The following is a 27,905-nucleotide window of genomic DNA, read 5'->3' as shown; positions in this document are numbered from 1 at the left end:
TTTTCCCCCGCAACTAATTAAATTAACACCATTTTTAAAAAAAAAAAATGTATGTATTTGTTTATTCAATATAATATTGTGCAATATGATTTATGTAAATAGAAGTGGTAAAGTAGTTTGTTTTAAAGGGGACCTGTTTTCACAAGATGTAATATCAGTCTCTGGTGTCTCCAGAATGTTGTGTGAAGTTTCAGCTCAAAATCCCCCACAGATCATTTATTATAGCTTGTCAAATTTGCCCCTATTTGGGTGTGAGCAAAAACACACAGTTTTTGTGTGTGTCCCTTTAAATGCAAATGAGCTGCTGCTCCCGCCTCCCTTTCCAGAAGAGGGCGGAGCTTTAACAGCTCAACAACAACAAAGCTGGAGAATCTCACGCAGCCAAAATGAGGATTGAGGGGTTCGTTTTTTCACATGTTTGCAGAGTAAGGTTTACCAAAACAAAGTGACTGAGTTTTCCTTTTTCATGTTTTCTGGGTTGGTAGATGCTCTAGGGACACGATTATAGCACTTAAAATACAGAAAAAGTCAGTTTTTTTATGATATTTCCTCTTTAATTAAAAAAACTATGCAAATATATCACAAATAGTAAGACTAACATTTATGTAAATAATACTTTAAAATAGTCACATAATCAAATTTATTTATTCACTTTTCATAACCTCTCAAGTATGTTCTAAGAACTCTTTTAGTAAATTATATTTATATTAAATCATATTTATTTAAATACATTTATTTATTAGGGCCCGAGCACCGATGGTGTGAGGACCCTATTGGAATTGCTCAGCCAATTATTCTTCTTCTCCAAAATGAATCGCATTTTTGAGGGCCTAAACGTTCTCAAAAACTCATGAAACTTTGCAGATGCGTCAGAAGTGGTGAAAATTTACATCTGATATGGGTTTCAGAATTAGGTGTGGCAAAATGGCTCGATAGCGCCACCTACAAAATTTCGATTAAGCGCCCTTCGTGCTACGTTTCACGTACAGTTATGAAATTCGGTAGACAGATGTAACAGCCCAATACCTACAAAAAAGCCCCCGGTGCAAAGTTTGTAAACCCAACAGGAAGTGAGATATTTTGAATTTTCTCTACAAAATTTTGGCAGTTTTTGCCATTTCCACATGTTGTACTTTAACAAACTCCTCCTAGAGCTTTAATCAGATCAACATCATATTTGGTCAGTCTAATCTAAAGGCCTTTGAGACATTAAATTGCGAAGATCTAGAGTTTTCGCTGAAGGGCGTGTTCGTGGCGGCCTGGCAAAGTTCGATGTTTCACCATGAAACAGGAAGTTGTTGTAACTCGGGCATACAATGTCTGATCTGCCCCAAACTTCACATGTTTTATTAGAGTCCTGACCTGAAGACATCTATATGACAATATTCAGTTACAGTCATAGCGCCACCTGGGGGCAACAGGAAATGACATGTTTTACACTGTGATTAACTCCTCATAGAGATTAAACCAGATCAACATCATATATGGCCAGTCTAATCTTAAGGCCTTTGAGATGTTAAATCGCAAAGATCTTGAGTTTTCGTTGAAGGGCGTGTCCGTGGTGACCGACAAAGTCTGATGTTTCGCCATGTAAGGTGAATCACTTTTCTGAGGACCGAAACATACTCAAACTCATGAAACTTTGCAGATGCGTCAGAAGTGGTGAAAATTTACGTCTGATATGGGTTTCAGAATTAAGTGTGGCAAAATGGCTCGATAGCGCCACCTAAAAAATTTCAACGAAGTGCCCCTGACACTACGTTTCACGTACAGGTATGAAATTTGTTACACACATCTAACAGCTCAATACCTACAAAAAAGTCTCTTGGAGTGAAATCTGAGGGCCCTTTCATCGCTGCTTGCAGCTTTATTTAATTTTACTTTTATTGTTTCATATATTTTTTATCTTGTGCCAAATCTTTTTTTTTTTTTTCAAATACATGTATTTGTTTATTTAAAGTGTTAGTTCACCCAAAAATGAAATGTCAGTCATTAATTGACCTGCCCCCCCTTAGTTACTGTTGCTTTGTCCGACAAGCCGTGGCGCTGTCACGCCACACGCAGTGAAAAATACATTCTGTGAGACTGTGGTGGGTGGACATCGGTTCCTCTAGGGGGGTCCAGGGGCATGCCCCCCCGGAGGAAAATTTTGTACATTTTAAATTTAAATGCATAAATCTGGTGCATTCTGAGAGCAAAATTAAGTGGCTAGATCAATGAAGAAATTTGTTCTCTTGTAAACAATTTTGTGCTCTAAAGGTAATTTATTTATTCATGATGGTAGGGCACATTAGTAACGTACACAACATATAGTAAGCTAAATGATAGTTCATTAGTGGTCAAACATGTAGAGTATACATTTAAACCATTAAAAATATGTAGCAAAAGACGTTACCTTTGTTGAATTAATTTATTAGTGGGAGTCTGTATCTATACATCTGTATTTGTGGAACTAATTCACTCTTTGATTTGTTAAACAATCCAGAATGCACTAAACACACCACTTCATTATAGAGTAAAACAACAAATGAATACAAAATATATAATCTTAAGATGACCAATAAATAAATAAGTAGGTGAGTAGCCTATATAATTCAGCAGCAAAAAGTATGCTAATTCTAATTCTTGAAGAAAAAAAAACTTTGCACGGTAATTTTTTTAAATCCAAATGTTAATAAAAAGTTTAAAATTACTATTTGTATTCTTATTAAATGAAAAAACTATTTATATTAGATGTATATTTATATGTAAAGAATTAAATGTATTTATATTAATGTCAGATTAAAAGACGCTTATTTTAAATGTATTTGGCAGCTTTTTAATGGGGCAACAAGACATGATAGATACGACAGAACAAAATAGGCTATTAATAATCTTTCAGTGTGCAAAACCATGACAATATGAAACGCTTCAAAACAGCAGCAGCTAATGCACATCCCGGGTGCAGAATGATGTGCTTGAAGCAATATGGAGTCAGAGCGCGCAGTTGCGCTGCGCATTGAAAAGTTCACGGCACAAAGAGAATCCCTGTGTATATCTGCATTCTAACAGTTTATTAATCATATGTTTCTTTCATTTTTAAATTCCAGTTATTGTGCGTGTGACGCCAATTCATAGTCCTTGTGTTGTACTTGTGCGATCAAACCAAAACCCTGTAGCCCCTTTTTTTTTAGTAAATAAATACTGTGATTGGAGCCACAACAAATCGCTCACAATTATGGAAAATGATTTGTTGTTAAACAGTGTTTTAGTGCCATTATTGGAGCTTTATCAAACTTGATTAACTTTATCCTCATGTTGTCTTTGGATTGAATGGACGAGGACGGGTATATTCATATGAACACTGACGTTATGACCTGTTATTATTTAACAAGCGTGTAATCTAAATGTAAAAGCAGCTTGTATGTCATTCTTTTTTGACTGTTTTGTTATGTTGACGGATGAAACTGGCAGAACTTGTGTAAGTCCCGTTGGGGAGAAGATTTACAGGCTTAATTTTTGCGGGAGGAGTTTTAGACGTGTTGGACGTGTTTCAAGCAGCTGCAGTTTCCCATTAGTGTTTTTTTCCTGTGTGCTTTACAGGCGGAGCTCATCTCTTTGATTCATGAGGGACGTTTTCAGAATTAATTGGAGCGAGGGATCTCTGCCATCACTGCCGGCCATTTTTCTTTGAACTTTGCCATCTTTTAAATTAAATATTTATAGAGAGCGAGCATTTCTGGGCGACATTTTCAGGCGAGATCATTAGGCCGGACAGATCTACAGCGCGCAGCCAATTAGTCCTTCGGTCGCTCCGCCGCCGATCTGAGGACGGTGTGTGTTAATGGCAGGTTTATGTGGTGTTTGTAAGCGTTTCATCTCGCTCTGTGGAAGTTAAGGTTGCGTGTTTATTAGTGCCTCCTTACTTCAAACAAACTTTACCATGAACCTCGTAAACTTCACGTCAAATCCAGTGACTAGATCTTCCTCGTAAGCGTTCGTGGGAAATTGACTTGTTGAACAGTCAACCACAATTTATCAGGATGGCAAACACTTTCCCCTCTACTTTTTTTACTGTAATTATAGTAAACTGATTTCTTGTCCAATTAGAGTGGCGTCTTATTCTTACATCCCAATTGTGATCTGATTTTCAAGAGCTATGGCCAGTTGTGCGGCTCACCAGTGCGATTAGAGCGTCCGTCAGGAGAAACGTCCACTACACTCAACGATACAGAGACCTGCAGCGATAAAATCAGAGTCGCTGTGAGTCTGACACTGATCACTGGATATATGCAGCTTCTGTCCTCGCTCGCTTTCGCCATTTTTCTCCAATTTTTTATCAAGCCAGTTTAAACCAAACACCAAATGGCTCATAAATCTCAGCCGCCAAAGAGTAAACACACATAAATATATAGGACATAAATATTGTGTCTTTGATGGCTAATAAAGCTGAGAGCGAGCGATTGATTCTGACTGGTCGAGGCCAGCTGTGTTTGGATCTGCTAACCGTCAGAGTTATTACCTGTTTCTGTTTAAATAACCGCTGGCTCCGTTTCAAACCCTATGAGCCGCCCGTCTACTGACGACACACCCTTATAAGTCACTGATTTGGAACGCTCTATATAGGCAGCAGTCTCCATTTCAAGTGATTCAAAGGATTTCAGTAGGCATTAAAAATACACAACACACACACACATATATTGGGTCAATTTTTAATCATTTTTACCAACATTTTGAGTACTGAAATAAATATACACTACCGTTTGGGATGGGAAAATGTTTTAATGTTTGTGAAATAAGCCTCTGTTCACCAAGGCTGTGTTTATTTGATCAAAAATAAATATACAGTAAAAATTGTGAAATATTATTCCAGTGTAAATCAGCTGTTTTCTAAGTGAATATATAGTAAAGTGTAATTTATTCCTGTGATCAAAGCTGAATTTTCAGCATCATTACTCCAGTCTTCAGTGTCACATGATCCTTCAGAAATCATTCTGATATGATGATTATCATTGTTTAAAACAGTTTGTATTTTTGTAGAAACTGATACATTTTATTTTTCAGGATTCTTTGGTGAATAAAAAGTTCTTATTTAAAATATAAATGTTTTGTAATATTATAAATGTCACTTTTGATCAATTTAATGTGTTCTTGCTGAATAAAAGTTTAATTCGCCTGAATTGGTGTTCCTCAGGGTTCTGTCCTTGGCCCTTTACTTTTTAATATTTATGTTTTTCCTTTGGTTCACTTATTAAAGTCTCTTGGTCTTAATTATTATTTTTATGCTGACGATATGCAAATTTACTCTAAACCTCATGTACAGAGTGTCGTTAACACATCCCACTTTCATCTTAGAAGTATTGCATGTTTACAGCCAGTTTATTTACTGTCGCTGAAAGATTAATTCATTCCTTCGTGTGTTTCTGCATTGACTGTAATGCGCTGTTAGTCGACATTTCAAAACTGCAATATTTATTAAATGCTATTTTTCAAAACGTACAGACCCTAAACTTTTGACCAGTAGTGCACTTTTAATCAAAATTATTCATGTTTTATCCACCCTCTTGGAATTATTTAATATCTGGCTGCAGTGCATTAAGGGATTGTCTTCTCTGAGAAGGATGCATCTGACATTCTGACTAAATAAGGAAATTTGTGCTGCTAATAACTTTACAGTCCCTCAAATACTGCCTATAAAGAGCCCTCGAGGTCAAGTCTTAAACATAATTTAGTAGCCGCTGTATCTTTAATCTTAGACGTCTTCAGAGAGATGCTGTACAGTCTGTACTATTAACAGTGATGTGTGTGTTTAGTGTTATTTATGTGTGTGTGTGTGTATTCCAGGTGTTTCTCAGTAACGCTTTAGACAAACACACAAATGCGTCACATGAACTGGTTTAATGTTTGAATCTTCTCGACTGTGTTATCGGCGCAGCTGAAATGAATGTTTCTTCCTTTTTTGGCGTTGTGAGCTGAACGCTGTTGTAAAATCGCTCAGATCACTTTGGCTTCACGCAGGATCATGTTTATTTTATCAGCACGTGTGTTTTATCATACTTCAAACTTATGTGGCAGAATTTACATGAGATTTTCTGAGTATGATTTCAGAGATGTTTGATGACTGGAGATGTTGGTGAACTCAACAAAAATGTCTTCAACAGACGAAAAGCAAAGTTCAGCAGCTCTAATGCACTGTTACTGTAATTCTGCACGAATCAAAGCCCTTTTGGTTGGTGTTATTTTATTAAGTTGTTATTATTCTAGTATTTATTTTTTTACACTATATTTACTTTCTAAAAGCTCAAGTGTGTCCGTAGGGTCCAGGTGAACGTGTGATTTGTCAGCGCAGTGTCTTCCTTCCTTCCGTCTGTCAGGCATAAATATATCTGCTGTTGAATGCAGCTGCGCTCGTTTAGAGGAGGGAATGATCTGTATTGTATTTTAAGGTCAGAAAGGTTTTGGATGTGTTTGCTGGTGCTGATTTGTAATGGGTACAACTTTGAATATATCTATAACTATACTAGAATTTTTTTCTGATTTATTATTATTATTATTAATGCATTTCTTTATTGAACATTGATGCATTTGATCATGCATCTGTATTGCATTGTGATAACAGAAAACAACAACGCTCTTTAAAGTCGCATGGAAGTTGCGATCGTTTTCTTCCCTATTGTGCCATATATCCGAGTGAAACGCTTCGCAAACAAGAACAAATGTAGGGCGGGGCTTGATTTTGTCTGTGGGGAATTGATTGGATGGTTGTGGTTTGCTATTGGTGGATCTCATGTGAGTGACAGGTTGCCCCGCCCTCGTCATCAGAGAAGAGGAACATGAATTTAAAACAATAATGATAAATCATTTAGAATAAACACTGCAATATTCCATAAAAACAACAAGCATTGTCCATTTAGATTTTTATTCTGACTTTAATCATAGTGAAGTTTGTATCCAAAGGCGATCTTCTTCTTTTAGAATCTGTATTTTGAATGATGTTGTTCTTATTTTCTGATGCATGTGTTTGATGGTTTTGTGTAATGTGATTAAGCGTGTCTGTGGTTTCTCTCGGCTCTGTTCGGGTCTCAGTGCTGACAGCCGCTGCGTCTGATGACCTACAGATTCTCCTCAATATGAGAATCTTATTTTAATGGAATATTGCGGTATTTATTCTAAATGAAAGATGATCATCATCAACATGAAATCTAAATGAGCTTATTTACTTTCATGTTCCTGTTTTAATTGTGAATTAACAGAACAAAAACACGTTTGTCTTCATAATTGCTTTCCTTTTCAGCTGACGTCAACTTATACACTACTGTTCAAAAGTTTGAGGTCAGAAAGTCAGAATTTTTATTGATCAAGGATGCATTAAATTGATCAAAAGTGACAGTTTATAATGTTACAAAAGATTCTTTTTCACATAAATGCTGTTCTTTTGAACTTTGTTCATCAAAGAATCCTGAAAAATAAAATGTATCACAGTTTCAACATTGATAATAATCATAAATGTTTCTTGAGCATCAAATCATCATATCAGAATGATTTCTGAAGGATCATGTGACACTGAAGACTGGAGTAATGATGCTGAAAATTCAGCTTTGATCACAGGAATAAATTACACTTTACTATATATTCACATAGAAAACAGATATTTTACATTAGAATAATATTTCACTATTTTTACTGTATTTTTGATCAAATAAACAGTCTTGGTGAGCAGAAGATATGTTTTTTTTTGTTTACATTTAAAAAAATTCAACTTTTGAACAGTTTTCTATACGGACACTTTTTACCATCTCCTACATTTTTCTCATGTATTATCCTTGGAAATATTTGACATTATGGAAGTGAAATGGTGATTGTTGGTGCTAATGTCTGTGTGTGAAATGAAGCTGGAGTGTGGTGAAGTGTTTACAGTATTTACAGAGCGTTTAAGGGGCGTGTGAATGTGTCTGTGTGTCGGTAGGTCGGCGCTAGCGTGTGTATTTCAGTGTGGCATGTAAGACCGACTGCTCGTGTGTTACGCGTCTCACATATGTGGCATTCTCTGGCCGGCGTGTTGAACCGTGACACCGGACTCCAGCGCTGAGGTCCTGTTTTAGACACACGACCGAATATAAGCCTGCGTGTGGAGAATCGCTGCGAGTGTGTGAGTGGAATAGAGGGGCAGGTGACGGCCTGACATCAGCATGTGAAGGTCACGTGTGTTTGTCAGAGACTAAACATCATATGTGGGCCGTCGTATGATACTGCAAATGCTTTCCGAGCCGTTCCACATTTCATAATGAAAGTGAAATATAAAATGATCAATCCTTATGGAGATCAGCAGCTCAAAGATGAAGCACAGCCACACTTTTGGACAGTTTATCCACACTGCAAGGGTTAAAATGAGAGGAAAGCACTCATTACTTTGATTATGTATAAATAATAATTAAGATTTCATCTGAAATGTCAAACAAAAGAGCAAGAGCAATGACTTTCCTCTTCAGCTAATTTCATCATTATTTTATCTGATCAGCTCCTCATGTTTTTCTGGATTGAGTATCCTGTCTAAAATGCTGAAAACTCCCGTTGTTACTCATCTTCAATACAAAATATACATTTTTCATTAAAATAGTACATTTTATTAGATATTTTATGTTTTCACATGCTCTCTGACAAGTCAGCTATCCTATGAGTCATTTTCAATAAATTTATTCTTATTTTTCATAAGCTTATATCAGATCTTTCCATCTGCCACTGAATCTCAGAAGAGATTTTTGCTTTGTGACATTATATTTATGACAATTTTAACATATTAAGATGATTTTTTTTTTATTTAAATCAGAATAAATTAAATGCATTACTTTTTTTTTTTTTTTTTTTTTTTTTGCATTATGGTAAAAAAACCCAAAACAATTAGAATAAATAATATGATTTCAAGGAAGAATATTTCTCAGTTGAAATTAAAATAATGTTGCAATGCTGCTAAAATCAGCGTCATGTTCTTTTTTGCAAAATAAATATTTCTTTCTTTTGATTTTGTGATGAAATGTGACCTGTGTGTGTTCTTGACAGGCTTCATGTCTCTCCATGTGGTCACTGACGGTGTGTGTGTGTGTGTGTGCAGGACGTGCAGCGGGTCAGTAACCCGGTGGTCCTCAGTGACGGCGTGATTAAAGCAGGCGGGCAGCGGGAGACGGAGGCGGCGGCCAGCGAGGTGGGATGGATGACCTCTGTGAAGGACTGGGCCGGGGTCATGATCTCTGCTCAGACGCTCACTGGACGTGTGCTGGTGAGTCCAGACGCCCGACACCTCTTTAGTCTCTCTCACGATGCCATATTGTCAAGCTTTATGAATTATAATCCATCATGACAAGAAAATCAACAGGATGTTCATACAGAGCTAAAGTTGATGACAATGAGTGACAGATTGAACTAGAATTATTTTTTACAGTTGTAAAATATATATATATATGTGTGTAATTCATGTATATATATATATGTGTGTAATTCATGTGTATATATATATATATATATGTGTGGGTGCGTGTATTGATTTAAAAGTACATATAAAAGTACATACCTTTTTCTGGAAAATTGCTTCCATCATAATGTTGGAAAACACTCTTATGAGAATAATCTCTGTTAAGCTTGTGTATATTTTAGTTAAAGCTGTTAAGATATTAAGCAATGTCTCATGTAGGTTTCTTAGTGTTTATATAATGACCACTAGGAGGTAGGGTTGCACGGTGTACCGGTACTACGGTAGTATCGCGATACTAAAGCTTCAAAATACTGGCGATGCCATTGTATTTTTTAAACGGTAGTATCGTCAGTACCGTAAGGAATGTTGTATGTGCGGCAGGTACACTTCAATTGAACATGCGTGCCTGCAAAAACATTACAAGAGACTGCCGTTGACTGTCTGCTGTACCCTGTGTAGTAAATGCTCTGTAGAATTAGCGCCTTATTGTTTCCTGATGCTTCAGTTAATTTTGCAATGAGATAAAGTTGCGCTTGCACGTTGTTGTTCGCAGTGCATTTTATCTGGAGAAAGGGTCCGAAATTTACTTAATTAACATCATAAAATCTTTATATACGAATGAATTCTCACAGTTTTTCCGTTGCTCATTTGACCACTTCTGGAAAAGATTAAATAGTTTGTTTCTAGAAACATCTTTGCGAACACGATTCAGACAAATGCAATTCCATTCATCAGTAAGTTATAGCGGGTTTGCACTCGGTTCTTATCAATCATATCAATCGTGATTTTATAATTATAAATGTATTATATGTTTTAATATACATACTGCTCTCCAGTCAGGGTTAGATATTTCAAGATAGGCTGGCAAAAATGCTCCTGATAGTTCGTGACACGAGCAAGAGCGCTGTTTTTGTTTCGTTTCTAAATGAATCTGTTTTTGAACAAATTGGGCGAGTCACTGACTCACTAATCCATTCATTAAAGTCGGCATGAAACGGAAGTTGCGATTGTCTTTTCTTCTGTACTGTGACGTCTATCCAAGTGAAACGGCATCTGAAATGAGAGGGCGGGACTTGATTTCGTCCTTCGGGAATTGATTGGAAGTTGGGCGTTGCTAACAAAATGGAGGCAGATATGAATTACTCACTCCGAGCACTCACGTTACTGTAAGAGCTTTATTTATTGAGGATGACGAGGACGGTTAACGGCACTAAACAGCGAGAGAGTCTGACTGACTGACTGATGGTGCGTGTCCGTTGGCGCGGAGCAAGCAGTTAAAAGAGCGAGTGTTTTCGGTTCATCCCTATGGAAGTTGAGCTGCGCGTAAATTAAGTGACGCTCAACTTCCATAAGAATGAATCTAAAAATGCTCTGGTTGCTTGCTCTGCTCCAGTGGACACGCAGCCTGACTGACTGAGCGTGTCGCAGGTTCCTTTCCATGTTTACTGTACACCCCAATGACTGGCATCAGCGGTGTTTAATGCATTAATCTCTATAAAGTGAAGCACAGCATTTACCCCATACGTCACTGCAATTCCTGATAGCTCCACCCTTGCGCCATAGCATGTGACAGGAAGAGACGATGAGTCGTTTTGAAGGGGGATGGGTGGTTAATGATTTTGATTAAAGATTATGAGGGCACATGAATTTTAAAAAAATTATGAAGTTCACGGATAAATTATTGATAATAAATACTACAATATTCCATAAAAAAATAAGAATTGTCAATTTTGATTTCATGCCGACTTTAAGACAGTCATTTGCTTCGTTCCTGAATGAATCAGCCGTTTTGAACGAATCGGTTGAATGATTCATTGACTTAATCATTAACACTTGCTGCCACCTACTGGCGACTTTAGTCTCACATCTAAGAGTAGGTCTATTCTATCATTTTTTTCCGCAAACATTTTTATTTCTATATTCAAATTTTTATATTTGAAACATTAATATCATAACATTATTTATGCAATTGTAATTGAAGTGTAAATGCATAAATGCTACATCGTAATGTCAGTTCATACAGCTTCTGTGCAGTGCTAAGATGAATTTTGTTTACAATGATTCATTTGATTGGTAATAAAAGCCTGTTATTCATTCTCATTAATGAAGTATTCAGAGAAAAATCTGGTCTGTTTTTGTGAAAGTTTGGTTCATTTTGTATACTGGATGGTATCGCGATACTACTTGGTATCGTGATACTTCAGCTGGTATAGTATCGTAAGACATTTTTATGGTATCATGACAACCCTACTAGGAGGTGCTCTAGGAATGTTGTCCTTGATTGGTTTTCCCTGAAGAGAGATATGTTGTTGTTGTTGTTGTTGTTGTTGTTGTTGAAAATGAATGTTCGTTGCGTTTGACTGTGAAACAAGAGTTCCGTGTCTTAATTAAAATCATCACATTAGTGATTGATCTCATCCACCTGCGAACCACACGCAATTTTTGGAATGTTATTTTTTTTATTACTTGACCCGCCTGACCCCTGACAAACAAACACAGCAAACATGCATTTTTTACTTTAAATAGCCATTTTTTATCAGAAAAATTATAATTAGATTTTCCCCCCCAAATCGTGCAGCCCTGTGATTGGCTCATAGAGGCGGATTGATCCATCGGATGTCACTCATGGATGCTGGGCGTCACTCGACGAGGGGGAAGGAACCGGGCGGTTTGGCTGTAATAATCTCATGTGAGGTTTAGAGGGTTTTGTGATGGCGAGGGGCGGCACATGTAGAGGAACGTTACTGGGATTGTGATTGTACGACGGCTTAGAGCAGAGACTTAAACCAGAGCAGATTATCCAGAGTCCCAGAATCTGTCTGCCTCTGTCTGATGCATCACACACACACACACACACACACACACACACTCTCTCTCTCATAACGTATCGTATATCACTAGCAGGGTAATGTATCTCTCACACACACCTAAAGTGCTAATGTTTACACACACACACACACTCCTGGTGTGTCCAATCATATGACTTATTCATATGCCACGAGATGCTGCAGTTGCCATGGAGGAGATATTTTTTTCTTGTAGTACAGTATCAGAAATAATATCTCATTATCTCATTTTATTCATATATTCATTTGTTTGTTTGTTCTGTAGGGAAAATAAGCATTAATGAACATCAGATTAAAATACAAAATGTAAACAAGTGGGATTATAGAAATATTTCTAACTTATGTTTGTTGTCCATTGGTTGGTTGTGACAATATACAGATACAAATACATGATGATATTCAAATATGATCTATTACTCTTTCCATGATTTAGCCGATCTGTTTGGAGACGATAGTTTTCATGTGTAAACTACAGCTGAATAACTGCAGTAAAACCAGGGTTACTTTTGAGACAAATACCGCTGTGTCTACTGTATACTATAGTACCAACTGTGCTTAATGTTTTGGTTTCTACTTAAATATCACTGTTAAACTCAGATTTCTGTGTGTGTGTGTGTGTGTGTGTGTGTGTGTGTGTGTGTGTGTGTGTGTGTGGAAGTTAATTCATGAGTCATTTCCTCTCCAGTTTACAGCGATGGTCTGTAACCATGGTGACAGCAGTTAACCTCCCTACAGCAGGTGTGTGTGTGTGTGTGTGTGTGTGTGTGTCAGGGGTCAGATGAAGCAGTTATTGTAGTTGAGTTAGTTGGATAGAGTTCATGTTTTGTTTTTGAGGATGAGGAACTGTTACTCAACTGTCCCTGTTGACATGTGTCTAATTTGATGAACATGAATACAGTCATGTGACCTGATCAGATGACCCCTGCGCTCAACTGTAACCGGATCTCTTTCATTAAAGCTGTATTAGCGCTGACAGTATATGAGGGTCCTCGGCGATGATGCGTTTCCTCTTCCCCTAGCGAATCTTCAGGGATATTTCAGGAAAGGGTTTTATTAATTCATGTACTGTCCGGCTGCGTTTGAACACTGCTCTAATGACTTTGGTGATGGATTGTTCTCATGACGTCAGGTTCTGAAGGTCTGAGATGATTCAGAGTCGCTCTGAAACATTCATCTGTCACACGTGGAGGACAGTCGGTCTCGGACCTTTTTCAGAGGTTGCATGGAGTAAAACTAGAGACTTTTAAGCAACAGCTGATGGAACGGCTGCGGCGTTCCGACGTTCTACTTGGCTAAAGGTTTAGTTCACACAAAAATGAAAATTATCCCATGATTTACTCACCCTCAAGCCATCCTGGGTGTATATGATGACTATCTTCTTTCAGACGAACACAATCAGAGTTACATTAAAAAATATCCTGGCTCTTCCAAGCTTTATAATGGGAGTGAATGGGGGGCGAGATTTTGAAGCCCAAAAAAGTGCATCCATCCATCATAAATGTAATCCATACGGCTCCAGAGGGTTAATAAAGGCCTTCTGAAGCGAAGTGATGGTTTTTGTAAGAACAATATCCATATTTAAAACTTTATTTATATATATATATATATATAATAACTAGCTTCCGGCAGGATATTTTTAATATATCTCAGATTGTGTTCATCTGAAAGAAGATATACACCTAGGATGGCTTGAGAGTAAATCATGAAATAATTTTCATTTTTAGGTGAACTAAACCTTTAATGCATTAGTCATCATTTATTTTTTGCATTATCTTACATTACTCTTTTTTCTTTTTTCTTTTTTTTTGGCTACTGCATCTTTAAAGATGCAATCGAACACGCCCCTTTTTTCATTGCTCCGCCTCCAAATTCACGCTGAAAGAACATGCAAAATATGACCCATTTAAAGTATTGTGAACTATATGAATAATTTTTGATAAGGAAAGTAATTATAGCACAGCTGTAAAGCTTTTAGCATGCGACTGTTTCAGTCAAACTTTCTCCACATTGACCTGATTAAAAGTGTTCACTTATTAGGACAAAACCCTGCGTTAGATAATGAGTGAATTATTCTGTCAGATTCAGATAAAGAATTAATGTTGATCAGAGTTTGACATTTAGATAATCCTGATAGAGAGAAACAATTGTAGTGTCACAGTGTTCTTTTTATCAGTGAAAAGAATAATTAAATAATAATAATAACCCATAAATGCTGTATTTGAAGACCTCTAGTGAAGTAGTCTGCTCCACATCACCTTCATCTCTCCCGTGAGGAGGTCTTCCTCTGGCAGGAGTGAGAACATGTCAGGAAGAGCAGCGGAGATGATGTGATATGGAGCAGAAACATTAAAAGGAAAAGGTTAAAAGTTCTGCCTGGAGGAAGAGAGAGGAGCTCATTATAGAAGTGTGAATAGGACTGTGTGTGTGTGTGTGTGTGTGTGTGTGTGTGTGTGTGTGTGTGTGTGTGTGTGTGTGTGTGTGTGTGTGTGTGTGTTTTCTCTTTAGTGGTCTTACAGGCTGATTTGTTGTTCTGATCCAGAATGCTGTGGTGTTAAACCTTCTCCATCTGGAATACAGATCATCTATAAACCAACCAGTTAACCAGTAAACCCGTCCTGACATCTGTCATCAAACGTGCTCATTAGTATTCGTAGGTTTTCGTTTGTGAAATGTGGTTCTGAAAAAAAAAAGGTGTAAAAAATATTCCCTAGAAATGCTTGTAAATGTCAGAATTAATTACAAAGAACAGCAAGTAACACATTGACTTGACTTTCAACTAAAGCAAACTCTGACCTGGCATCATTTTTTTCAACATCTAAACATCTGTTAGTTCTCAATTAGAGCTTCTGTAGACTTCTGACAGAAATAAAGTCAGTCTGGTCAATAGTAAGTGAAGCTGGTGATGCTGTTTGTGGAGTTGTTTAATCAGATCTTGAGAGATTTAATGTCTTTTATCTTCAGCTGATTTGATCTAAAGCTGTGGCTGAAGTGAGTTGTAGTTCTTGTGTTTCTCTTTTCTCCGGTGATTCTGCTTGTTAACAGCAGGTGTTCATCACTACTGCTCAATCAGCACTTAATCGCTTAATTATCTCATTAACTTTAACTGTGCTTCAGTGTTACTTCAACACGAGGTAGAGTCGGACCATGTGCACACTTGTGCATTCATTGATATCGGCTTTGTCGTTCTGTTATGCAGCTGAAATCAATCAATAATTTAAAAAAATGCATCATTTTGTTTTAGAGATGAATGGCAACATACAGCTGACAGAAACCAACAGTTAAACTAAAACTGAAACCAATAAAAACATTTGTTACTTGAAATAAAATAAAAAACAAACTTTATTTCATCTAGTTGACAAGGCAGCAATTCTCATTTTAATGTAGTTTAACTAAAAAAAAAAGTGAATAAAAATCTATTTACATGTATTTTCAAAAACAAAACCTATTAAAAATTACCAAAAAAAAAAACTAAAATAAAAATAGAAAATAAAAAAATAATGCGTGCTGGTATATGATAATACAATATATCACGATAATGAACATGCATGATGATGTTATCATGGGCCCTTCAAAATATTGTGAATAATTATTATGATTATGATTTTTAGAATGCATTTTAAGAATACTTTTCTATCAACTGGTTAAAATGTACAACACTGCATGTGTGCTGCGTCAAAGAGACATCTCAGTACAGTACACACACACACACACACACACACTGATGTAAACAAACTCAACACACATGAGCAGCATGGACAAAAGCTGAACAAAAGCTCTCCAGCAGGGAATCCTGGGAATCATCAGCCTACTGAACTGTTTCTGACAGCCGGCGTGTCGCCTGTGAGCGGAGCACATCACGGCTTCTCTCTGCATGTTTAAAACCAAACCCGGGGTTCACAATCTGACAGCGGCGGTCAGTCGTTTCGTCTGGCGGTCAAACGCCGCTCTCCACCCGTGATTTATCTGTCTCACCTGTCAGCCTGCAGATTTACTTCACCAAAACACCGGCAGGAAACGCTCCTTTTCTTTATGCAAAATATACTTTCTCATTGTTTCTTTCTGATTTTAAAAATCACTTGGTTCAGTTCTCCGGGAGTGCATGAACTAATAAAATGTAAATGTTGAATGCAGTGCAAGTCTCTCAAAATGCATAAATGTAAATGAAACGTGACCCAGACAGTACAGTTTTTTAAGATTGACCCAGTCAGAAAACACTCCGATGAGAAAGAGACGCAGGATGTTCTAGTTATGACTCTGCAGGGACAAACTCACTGTCCTGTTTTGTGGATACACACTCTCTCTCACACACACACGCACACACACACACACTCTCACACACACACACACACACACACTCTCACACACACTCACATACACACACACACACACACACACACACTCTCACACACACACACACACACACACTCTCACACACACTCACATACACACACACACACACACACACACACTCTCACACACACACACACACACACACACACACACACACAGACACACACACACACACACACACTCTGTCAGTGTTCTCCAGCCTCCTGCACAGGTCAGAGATCTATATTGGACAGACTCTGATCCAGATTCATTAATGATAGCAGGTATTTCTAGAACTGAGTCTACAGAGCTGTTTGTATCTTCACACACCGTTCAAAGAAAACTGAACTTTTATTCATCAAGGACACATTAAATTGACAAACTAAATTGATCAAAAGTGACAGTAAAACATTTGTAATCTTACAAAAGATTCTATTTCAAATAAATGCTGTTCTTTTGAACTTTCTATTCATCAAAGAATCCTGAAAAATGGAATTTATCGCAGTTTCAACATTGATAATAATCATAAATGTTTCTTGAGTATCAAATCATCATATCAGAATGATTTCTGAAGGATCATGTGACACTGAAGACTGGAGTAATGATGCTGAAAATTCAGCTTTGATCACAGGAATAAATTACACTTTACTATATATTCACATAGAAAACAGCTGATTTAAATTGGAATATTATTTCACTAATTTTACAGTATTTTTGATCAAATAAATGCAGCTTTGGAGAGCAGAAGAGACTCTTTCAGAAACATTAAAAACTTTCTGACACACTTTTGAGTTGTCAGGAGTAAAACAGAATAGGAGTTTGATTGTGATAGCAGATCTTAAACTCCTCTCGATGCTCAACAGACCGTCTGATTCATCTGATCATTTACATTTATGTGTTTGGCAGATGCACTCCAGATTGTGTTTAAGGTATTACATTTGATCAGTTCATGCATTCCCTGGCAATCGATCCCATGACCTTCTGTTGACATATTTTGAAAGAAATATCAAGAAAATGAAATCTATTTTTGATTTTTCTGATAGTATTTTTTGGGCAGAAATGCCATAAAAATAGCAAGACACTAATCTTCTCTGTGTTTCTGGGAATGCGAGTGCACAGGTTCACATCAGTCCATCAGGAAACAAAGACATGTTTACAAAATCCCTCAATGAGCTCTTCTGAGTAAACAGAGGACTGAATGAAAGCGCTAAAAGTGATTGTACTTCGACTAGTGGCCAGATTGTACAGAGCTTTGACTGTTTACTGACTGATCCGTTCTCTCCTCTGAACTTCAGTCGCATCATTGATTTTGTGTAATGCTGGAAACTCATGAAGACTTGGCAGCTTTAAGTAAAAGTTAAGTAAAATTTGCAGCAGATTTGAGTTGTTAGATCAGTGAATGTACTGTATGTTTTACTAAGAGCACAGATTCACATCATGAAGGTGTAAATGAAGTTAAAGTGGTTAGAAAGGTTATCAGAAGCTGCTAGAGATGAAATAATCTGCTCTCGTTGAGGACATGAGACTCAAAATCCTCTTTGTCCCTCTTTCCACATGCTCAGAGTTTTTACCGGAACCCCTGTTATGAAATTCCTCTTATTTGAGTCTCGACACACAAAAATATCATCAGAGAGTTACATCACAACACTGGATTACATCAGCACTGACTCTGACAAAACTGGACATCCTGTCATTCGCTCACCCTCACGTTGTTCAGAACCTGTGACTCGGCATGTTTTTTGTGTTGTGACGGACTTGAGACGAGGAAAGTTTGAATATATATGCACAAGTGAAAGCGCAGTTTGAGGTTTTTGAGGTATGTATCTTAAGAGAATAGACCAGAATGATAATGATTTAATCGAAACATGGAATAAAATATTGGTATCGATCAGTAATTTGGTATTTTGTCAGCCAATATTACTTTTTTGGATTTGGATACTTGTTTCCAGCTTTGTTTTGTTGATTACAACACGAATTCCGGAAATGTTGGGATGTTTTTAAATTTGAATAAAATGAAAACTAAAAGACTTTCAAATCACATGAGCCAATATTTTATTCACAATAGAACAGAGATAATATAACAAATATTTAAACTGAGAAATTTGTAAAATTTTATCCACTAAATGAGCTCATTTCAAATTTGATGCCTGCTACAGGTCTCAGAATAGTTGGGACAGGGACATGTTTACCATGGTGTGGCATCTCCTCTTCTTTTCAAAACAGTGTAAAGGCGTCTAGGGCACCGAGGCTATGAGTTTCTGGAGTTTTGGTGTTGGAATATGGTCCCATTCTGGCCTGCTGAAGAGTTTGTGGTCGTCTTTGACGTATTTGACTCTTATAGGTGAAAGATCTGGACTGCAGTCAGGCCAATTCAGCACCCGGACTCTTCTACGACGAAGCCATGCTGTTGTAATAGCTGCAGTATGTGGTTTTGCTGAAATACACAAGGCCTTCCCTGAAATAGACGTCGTCTGGAGGGGAGCATATGTTGTTCTAAAACCTTTATATACCTTTCAGCATTCATAGTGCCTTCCAAAACATGCAAGCTGCCCATACCATATGCACTTATGCACCCCCATACCATCAGAGATGCTGGCTTTTGAACTGAACGCTGATAACATGCTGGAAGGTCTCCCTCCTCTTTAGCCCGGAGGACACAGCGTCCGTGATTTCCAACAAGAATGTCAAATTTGGACTCGTCTGACCATAGAACACTTTTCCACTTTGAAACAGTCCATGAGCCTTGGCCCACAGGACACGACGGCGCTTCTGGACCATGTTCACACATGGCTTTCTTTTTGCACGATAGAGCTTTAGTTGGCATCTGCAGATGGCACGGCAGGATTGTGTTTACCGACAGTGGTTTAGTTGGCATCTGCAGATGGCACGGCGGATTGTGTTTACCGACAGTGGTTTAGTTGGCATCTGCAGATGGCACGGCGGATTGCGTTTACCGACAGTGGTTTAGTTGGCATCTGCAGATGGCACGGCGGATTGTGTTTACCGACAGTGGTTTAGTTGGCATCTGCAGATGGCACGGCGGATTGTGTTTACCGACAGTGGTTTAGTTGGCATCTGCAGATGGCACGGCGGATTGCGTTTACCGACAGTGGTTTAGTTGGCATCTGCAGATGGCACGGCGGATTGCGTTTACCGACAGTGGTTTAGTTGGCATCTGCAGATGGCACGGCGGATTGCGTTTACCGACAGTGGTTTAGTTGGCATCTGCAGATGGCACGGCGGATTGCGTTTACCGACAGTGGTTTAGTTGGCATCTGCAGATGGCACGGCGGATTGCGTTTACCGACAGTGGTTTAGTTGGCATCTGCAGATGGCACGGCGGATTGCGTTTACCGACAGTGGTTTAGTTGGCATCTGCAGATGGCACGGCGGATTGTGTTTACCGACAGTGGTTTCTGGAAGTATTAGTAATGTCATTGACACAGTCAGTGTCATCTTAGGGCCCAAAGACCACGAGCATCCAATAAAGGTCTTCAGCCTTGTCCCTTACGCAGAGATTTCTCCAGTTTTAATCTTTTGATGATGTTATGCACTGTAGGTGATGTGATTTGCAAAGTCTTTGCAATTTGACATTGAGGAACGCTGTTTTTAAAGTATTCCACAATCTTTTTACGCACTCTTTCACAGCTCTGCCCATCTTTACTTCTGAGAGACTCTGCCTCTCTAATCATGTTACAGACCTGATATTAATTAACTTAATTAGTTGCTAGATGTTCTCCCAGCTGAATCTTTTCAAAATGTCTTGCTTTTTCTGACCTGTAGCAGGCATCAAACTTGAAATGAGCTCATTTTGTGCATAAAAGTGTAAAATTTCTCCCTTTAAACATTTGTTATGTTATCTATATTCTATTGTGAATAAAATATTGGCTCATGTAATTTGAAAGTCTTTTAGTTTTCAAAAAAAAATCTTTGTAGGTTTAGAAATCACACAGAACAGAATGGATGTCAAATGCATTCAGTTCAGTTGCAGTAAACATTTAATTATCATATAATTTGTCATTAATACAACAGTTTCAATCTGTGATTGAAAATATCTATTAGAAATATTGTCCATATTCAAAAGGGGCTGTGCTTCAGAAGCTCTTCATACATTAATGTTATACGTGTCTCAATCATGAGATCACACTGTTAGTCGCAGCTTTTCAGTCATTTATCATTAATAATAAAGCGAGAGTTTCAGGTGACTAACACTCTCCGTCCTTCATCAGAAGATCTGTGACATTTCCCTCTCTTTACTACAGACACTCATTTACAGAGTGAGGATGATGATGATGGGGATGAAGAGGTGATTCAATAATTCAGGAAGCTGCTGTAAACACCTCTCTCTCTCTCTCTCTCCGTCCGTCTGACAGATGAAGGGATGAGGAAGTTCAGGCCCCTGGTGACTCTCTGTGTCTGCCGTATTCAGCCTATTAAACGCAGTGGCATTTCTGAGAGGATCCAGCGTCGCTGTCATTGTCCTAATAATGAGCTCAACCTTTATTAGCCTTTATAGCTGTTAACCGTTCAGCCTGCTCCACTTTGGCTGCGCATCTAAATGGGGAAATTGGTAAACTGCTGTGTTATTGTGAAGAAATAAAACTGTGAATATTCATCTGTAAAATTGTGTAAATGACCTTTTCAGCCACAGACGGTTAGTGAAATGAGGGCTGACCTCTGACCCCTTGCAGCTGTAGTAAACGCTTTGACTCGGTCAGCTCTTTATTCTGCGTGTGACAGGAGGTCAGATCCGATCGGCTCTCTGTCAGACTCACAGGTGTCTTAGATATCAGTCAGCGATTAGAAATCAAACTGAGTTTCACTTTCAGACAGGCTGATTACATCTCATGTTGGACACACCACTCACACTCCTACATTATATATTCAGAATTCTGAATTATTCACATACAATTGATTCAGATGGTATACCTTATACACGAGACCGGGGCTAGTTGTCACACCTGGCTTTCACTCCAGTTAATATTTCTAAAGGTTTGTTTATTTCCATTGTTTTTGGAAAGAAAGATTCAGTTCATTAAAGAGGACTAAATCAGTGTCAGTGTTTCTGAAGTCCATCTTGAGTTTCTTCACAATATTCCTCATTTAAATAATTCATGCGCAGAATAAAGGGGCGGGGCCTGGTTGAGTTAGTTAGTAGTGTGTTGAAACTGGCGGTTATGGTAAGGGGCGGGACATTTCCCAAACACCAATCACAACACACTGCTCCAGCCGACCAATCAGAGCACATTGTGCTTTTCAGAAGGAGGGGCTTCATAGAGACAGGAACTAAACAGAGCGTTACTGACAGACTGGGAAGAGAGGAGCTGCAACAATGGAGAATATGAGGAAAATAATCAACATTCAAGCAGGAAAACCTGTTCTAGTAGAGCCCAAAAACAACATCAAGACACATATTGAGCCACATAGACTTGTTTGAGGATCTGAATCATGTCAGGTTTGTGTCCACGGGCTTCTGAATGTGGAGGAAGCTGGTTTGTTTTGTTTGTGAGCATCAGTTGCTCCCTCTGCTGGTCAAACGAAGCCAAATGGATGGAAACCATGGAAACAGATGTGTCAGAGCATGACCACGCATGAATCAGACTACAGGTCCTGCTGAGCGTCTGGGTTCGGTGTCCTAAAATCAGGCGTTTGATGGGATGTTTTGACTTGGACTCAGAACCGGGACGCTCCTGTGTGTGAGTGGCCATTAAAAATACATGCAGGTGTTTTCTCAGTATGAGTGATTCAATGGTTTAGAGACAATGGCATTTCCCCTCATGGAAAATAATCTACCTGCTCATTCAAAATGCATGAGAGACACACAGCGAGAGGAAGAGTAGGTCAGCAGGCGTTTCCTCCAGATCTACACACCTGTTGCTCACGATCGCTTTGCTGTGACCTGTTCTCTCTTTTTAAGGGATGGTTCGCTCTGTCGTTATTTACTCACCCTCATTTCCTCCATAACAAAATGATTTTCCATTAAGTCATATGGCTTCAGAAGACATTTTATGATACTTTTATGGTGTTTTATGAACAGTGTGAATATTCTACTGAACATCTCTTAATGTGCTCCACAAACGAAAGTAAGTCTGGTTTGGAAGGACATGATGATAACAGAATGTTCATTTGGTCTAAACTGTTCCTTTAAAGCAGGATGTTCCTTTTAAGATCGGTTCTGATGGTTGCTAAACGGTTTTTTCCTGTCCTCTGTGGCTTGATGTTTACACACCATCCAATTCCTGCCCAAATCTCATCAGGATCTTTAGATTAAAATGGGTTTCTGCCAGCAGGACATACTGACTAATGAGAGAGATGCATCCCAGTTCAGCTGGAGTCTCGCTCTCACACACATAAAAGCAGCATTTTAAGTAGTTTTTTCCTGGCAAATCAATAAAATCATGGGTAACTCTGTCTACAAATACCACATATGGTTAATGTTGTAAAACTGAATATAAGCAAATTACAAGATGCACTTTTCTCCAAAATGACTTACCCGTAGACTTGCATTGAAAGTGCATTACTATAAACTAGGGCTGTCAATAGATTAAATTTTTAATCGCACCCTTTTTGTGCAATTAATCAAGAATAATCGCATACTTATTGTGAAATTAAGCATGCATCATTTATCCTGTTTAACGCATTTATTTTGTGTTTTTGTGACACAGTTTAGCCTGCTTCAGTCATTTATTTACGATATTTGTGTTAAATTGTTTTAACGCATTTTGAATTAATCACGTTAACATGTTAAGGTTGACAGCCCTACTATAAGCACAGTGTTTCTTACAGTGTTTTTAAAAACTGTGGTAATCGAGATTCATGTAAAGTAACTCACATGTCTTGTGTTTCAGGTGGTGCTCGTGTTCGCTCTGAGCATCGGCGCTCTTGTGATTTACTTCATCGACTCCTCTGAGTGAGTATATTTCCTGTTTTATCACTGTGCATCTCATTAGATACAGTAAAAAGATAAAGAGTTCAAATGCAAGTTGTGAGTAAATAAATTGTCTCACTCGTCTCATTCGCTCCGGATGAATAGTGCTTGTATTGCACATGATTTTAGTAATTCCCGCAGGATTCGTGCTCACACCAAAAGCACTGATCTATAAAAGTGGCGCTCACATAAAGCTGCCTCTCAAACATCATGTGAGTACCAAATTGAGCTCTTTTTTGTGGCTTATTAAAGTCAAATACACACGAAAGTATGTCAAAATGCAGAGTGTTCCGGGAAATACAGTAAGTTTTGGAACGTAATTAGTTGAAAGAAATCACATGTTGTGTATCAGTATATTGGATCCGTGCACAAGCTCTTAAAGTGACAGCAGCCTAATAAACCTGCAGCTGTGTGTCATGTTAATTAGAGAATCACTCGCTGCTTTTGACTGAATAACTTTTGTAACTTGCATTTTTACAGTGAAGATTATCCAGTGTTATTTTACATTTGATTACTTTTATTTCTGTAGTATTTCTTACCTGAATATACTGTTAGACCCACCTGAAACACTGAAAGCTGTTTATTTAATGTCTCTTTATTCTATTGTTTTTATTTGTGCTATTGTTTACAATTTGTTTATTTGTTCTTTATGGATGCACTGATATTAATATTTTGGCCGATACCGATAATTCTTTATATTCGAAAGCCGATAACCGATATATTGGCCGATAAGTCTACTGACTGTTTACTAGGGTTGTCACGATACCATAAAAATGTCTCTTTTATACCAGCTGAAGTATCACGATACCAAGTAGTATCGCGAAAATGCAGTATACAAAATGAACCAAACTTTCATAAAAACATGAAAACAGACCAGATTTTTCTCTGAATACTTCATTAATGAGAATGAATAACAGGCTTTTATTACCATTCAAATGAATCATTGTAAACAAAATTCATCTTAGCACTGCACAGAAGCTGTATGAACTGACATTACGATGTAGCATTTATGCATTTACACTTCAATTACAATTGCATAAATAATGTTATGATATTAATGTTTCAAATATAAAAATTTGAATATAGAAATAAAAATGTTGGTGGAAAAAAAAATGATAGAAAAGACCTACTTTTAGATGGGAGACTAAAGTCGCCAGTAGGTGGCAGCAAGTGTTAATGATTAAGTCAATGAATCATTCAACCGATTCGTTCAAAACGGCTGATTCATTCAGGAACGAAGCAAATGACTGTCTTAATGAATGGATTAGTGAGTCAGTGACTCGTCCAATTTGTTCAAAAACAGATTCATTTAGAAACGAAACAAAAACAGCGCTCTTGCTCGTGTCACGAACTATCAGGAGCATTTTTGCCAGCCTATCTTGAAATATCTAAGCCTGACTGGAGAGCAGTATGTATATTAAAACATATAATACATTTATAATTATAAAATCACGATTGATATGATTGATAAGAACCGAGTGCAAACCCGCTTTAACTTACTGATGAATGGAATTGCATTTGTCTGAATCGTGTTCGCAAAGATGTTTCTAGAAACAAACTATTTAATCTTTTCCAGAAGTGGCCAAATGAGCAACGGAAAAACTGTGAGAATTCATTCTTATATAAAGATTTTATGATGTTAATTAAGTGAATTTCAGACCCTTTCTCCAGATAAAATGCACTGCGAATAACAACGTGCAAGTGCAACTTTATCTCATTGCAAAATTAACTGAAGCATCAGAAAACAATAAGGCGCTAATTCTACAGAGCATTTACTACACAGGGCACAGCAGACAGTCAACGGCAGTCTCTTGTAATGTTTTTGCAGGCACGCATGTTCAATTGAAGTGTACCTGCCGCACATACAACATTCCTTACGGTACTGACGATACTACCGTTTAAAAAATACAATGGCATCGCCAGTATTTTGAAGCTTTAGTATCGCGATACTACCGTAGTACCGGTACACCGTGCAACCCTACTGTTTACTTGTCTCTTTTTTTGAAAATTTAGTTCAAATAAAGCCTCCCTGTTCTCTGTGTAAGCTATTACAACAATATTACTCAAATTATCAAACAATTATGAGAAATTATCTGTATTATGGTATATATGGCAGTTTCACCGCGGTATCAAAAATGGTATCAAATATCGATATTTTTCAAGGTATCGTATCGACTACTACTATAGTCCCGTTGTCATAAGGACAAAATAATGTAATGCAAAATACACTGGAATAAACATTTGTGATACATTCTCTCTATTCAGAAAGGTAATCATGGAGCCTGTATGAATAAGTGATGGGGACTGGGGCGGAAGGAATCGTCCCTTGGGGTGTGACAGACAGATTTAGGAACAGAAACCGAGAGAGAGAGAGAGTTTAGACCATCACCACTGTACTTATATCGTTTCATGGGTCACGTAGACACTGAAACTGACGTCATACGAACATTACACACATCAGTGAGCTCATAAAGGTGAAGAGCGTTTGACACGACCTGTTTATGCCACAGGCTCGATGTCGAGAGGAAGAGAGAGATAAGCCTGTTGTCTTTGTGTTCCTCTGAATAGACTGAGATTACAGCATCATTACATTACCCAGGAGCAGGTGCGTCTGTCAGAGATCATCTGGAGCTTCGGTCCAACCATAACTCCTTACAGGAATAGTTTAAACACAAAAAATAGCTCTTTTCCATTCCCCGAAAGTAAATAGGCACAGATGCCATCAAGCTCCCAAAATGCACCTCAGAAGTATTATAAATTGTCAAATAAACAATTATTATTTGCTGAAAATCTGAGCTCTGGAATCTTATTCCACTTGCCGTGTTGCCACACAAGACACACGAGAACCAATTACTTTTGGTGTCGTTGACAGGTTTGGAAAGAGATGAGAGTGTGTAAATGATAAGCAAACCAAATTAACCTAATTGCATCACTTCAGTTAAATACACATATGAAATGACATTGTGTCAGATAGACTTACATCGATCCCGGCTCTGTGTAGTTTGTGTTTTCTCTGTGTAACGAACGTTATAAAACACATGCAGGAATGTTCATTTTCAGTGTGGAATATCAGAATCAGTGAGTTATGCCCTGATCCTTTGTGTTTTAATCTTTCCGATCTTCCGTATCTGAACGGCACGTCCTATTCAGCATTAGAAACACACACACATGCTGTCCTGCTGAAAACAGACCTGTTAACACAGGAAGTGAGCCTTATCCTCTTCCTCATTAGTGCATCATGGGGGATTTAGCAATTTCATTCGAGACTTTGTGCTCTGGCTAGCGGAGTGTAATTGTCCTGAGCACTATAAACCTGGAGCGGGGCATCGGGTCAGGGCCGGGGGACGGCGCTAGAATAAGAGGGATTTTATTTGTCAGATGAACAGCAGATGTGGACGAGTGTCATTCTGCTTCTCTGTGGCCTTAATTCTCAAACAGTTTTGATCCTGCAAGAAGCGAAACCCAATGACACAAACTGTCCGGAGTTCGTTAAGGTCGTGTGAATATCACTGATGACTGTGTGTGAATGAGGAAAGTGGACCGATCCCAATGGAGTCGAGCTGTGAACTGCTCCTCACTGTTGTTCAGGTCTGCTGTATGTAAAGCTCCATGTGACCCGAGACTGCTGTGAAGTATTACTTACGTTAAACGTCTCTTAATTACAGCCGGGGTTCAGTTTCAGTTCAGCTGGGTGCGTCTCTCTGACCCGCTGGAACAGAACCGAGCAAACAGAGCTGGATAGAGTTGCGTTTCTCTGTCCTGCAGCTGTTCTGAAACGTCTTCAGGTTGAGAGTTTCACAGCTCGCTGTTCTCTCTCAGGTCCTTTGATGATCACAGCCTTTGTACGGGAGCGTTCATTCGCTGACACTAGAGTCACACCTGATCCACCTGAACACAGTCATAAACGCTCTGATCTCTGAACTGCTTCCTGTAATTGTGTCAGTCTCTGAAACCTGAATCCCACACCAAAACATAAAGAAAGGAACATTGAGAGTATATATGTTTATATGCAATAGAATTGAAACTATGCAGTTTATTTTCATGACTTTTCTCCTCAAAGCTCTCATTAATGTAATGCAAAAAAATCTTATTCTTCTAATAATAAAAAATTATTTAAATAAAGTATTTATACATCAAGGTAGTATTAGTTGTACTGCATTTATGCTGACTATATGTTCATGAATAGAATTGATATATAAAACATACTTAATAATACATAATAATAATAATAATAATAATAATAAATAAACAAAGACCCAAAAAAGTAAAATGTCCAGATGCATCGCAGTAAGGCTTTTCTTGAAAAATGTTGTAAAATAGTTCTTGTTTTTTTATGGAATATTGCAGAGTTCATTTT

General features: G+C 38.0%; 1 protein-coding gene across 21 annotated transcripts in view; it reads left to right on the top strand.

Annotated features, from left to right (window-relative positions):
* LOC125254972 (calcium-activated potassium channel subunit alpha-1-like) overlaps positions 1 to 27,905 on the top strand; it is an 87,793-nt gene that overhangs the window by 14,568 nt on the left and 45,320 nt on the right. For all 21 annotated transcript variants that reach the window (XM_048169808.1, XM_048169810.1, XM_048169809.1 and 18 more), the window contains exons 2-3: positions 9,089 to 9,253; positions 23,469 to 23,530. In XM_048169808.1, coding sequence (XP_048025765.1) covers positions 9,089 to 9,253; positions 23,469 to 23,530 — 227 coding nt within the window. The remainder of the gene's footprint in view (positions 1 to 9,088; positions 9,254 to 23,468; positions 23,531 to 27,905) is intronic.

Source organism: Megalobrama amblycephala, linkage group LG20 (genome assembly GCF_018812025.1).
Source record: "Megalobrama amblycephala isolate DHTTF-2021 linkage group LG20, ASM1881202v1, whole genome shotgun sequence".
In the NCBI taxonomy this organism is placed as follows: Eukaryota; Metazoa; Chordata; class Actinopteri; order Cypriniformes; family Xenocyprididae; genus Megalobrama; species Megalobrama amblycephala.
Note: the sequence above shows the minus strand (reverse complement) of the source record. Positions and strands in the feature narration are given on the sequence as shown.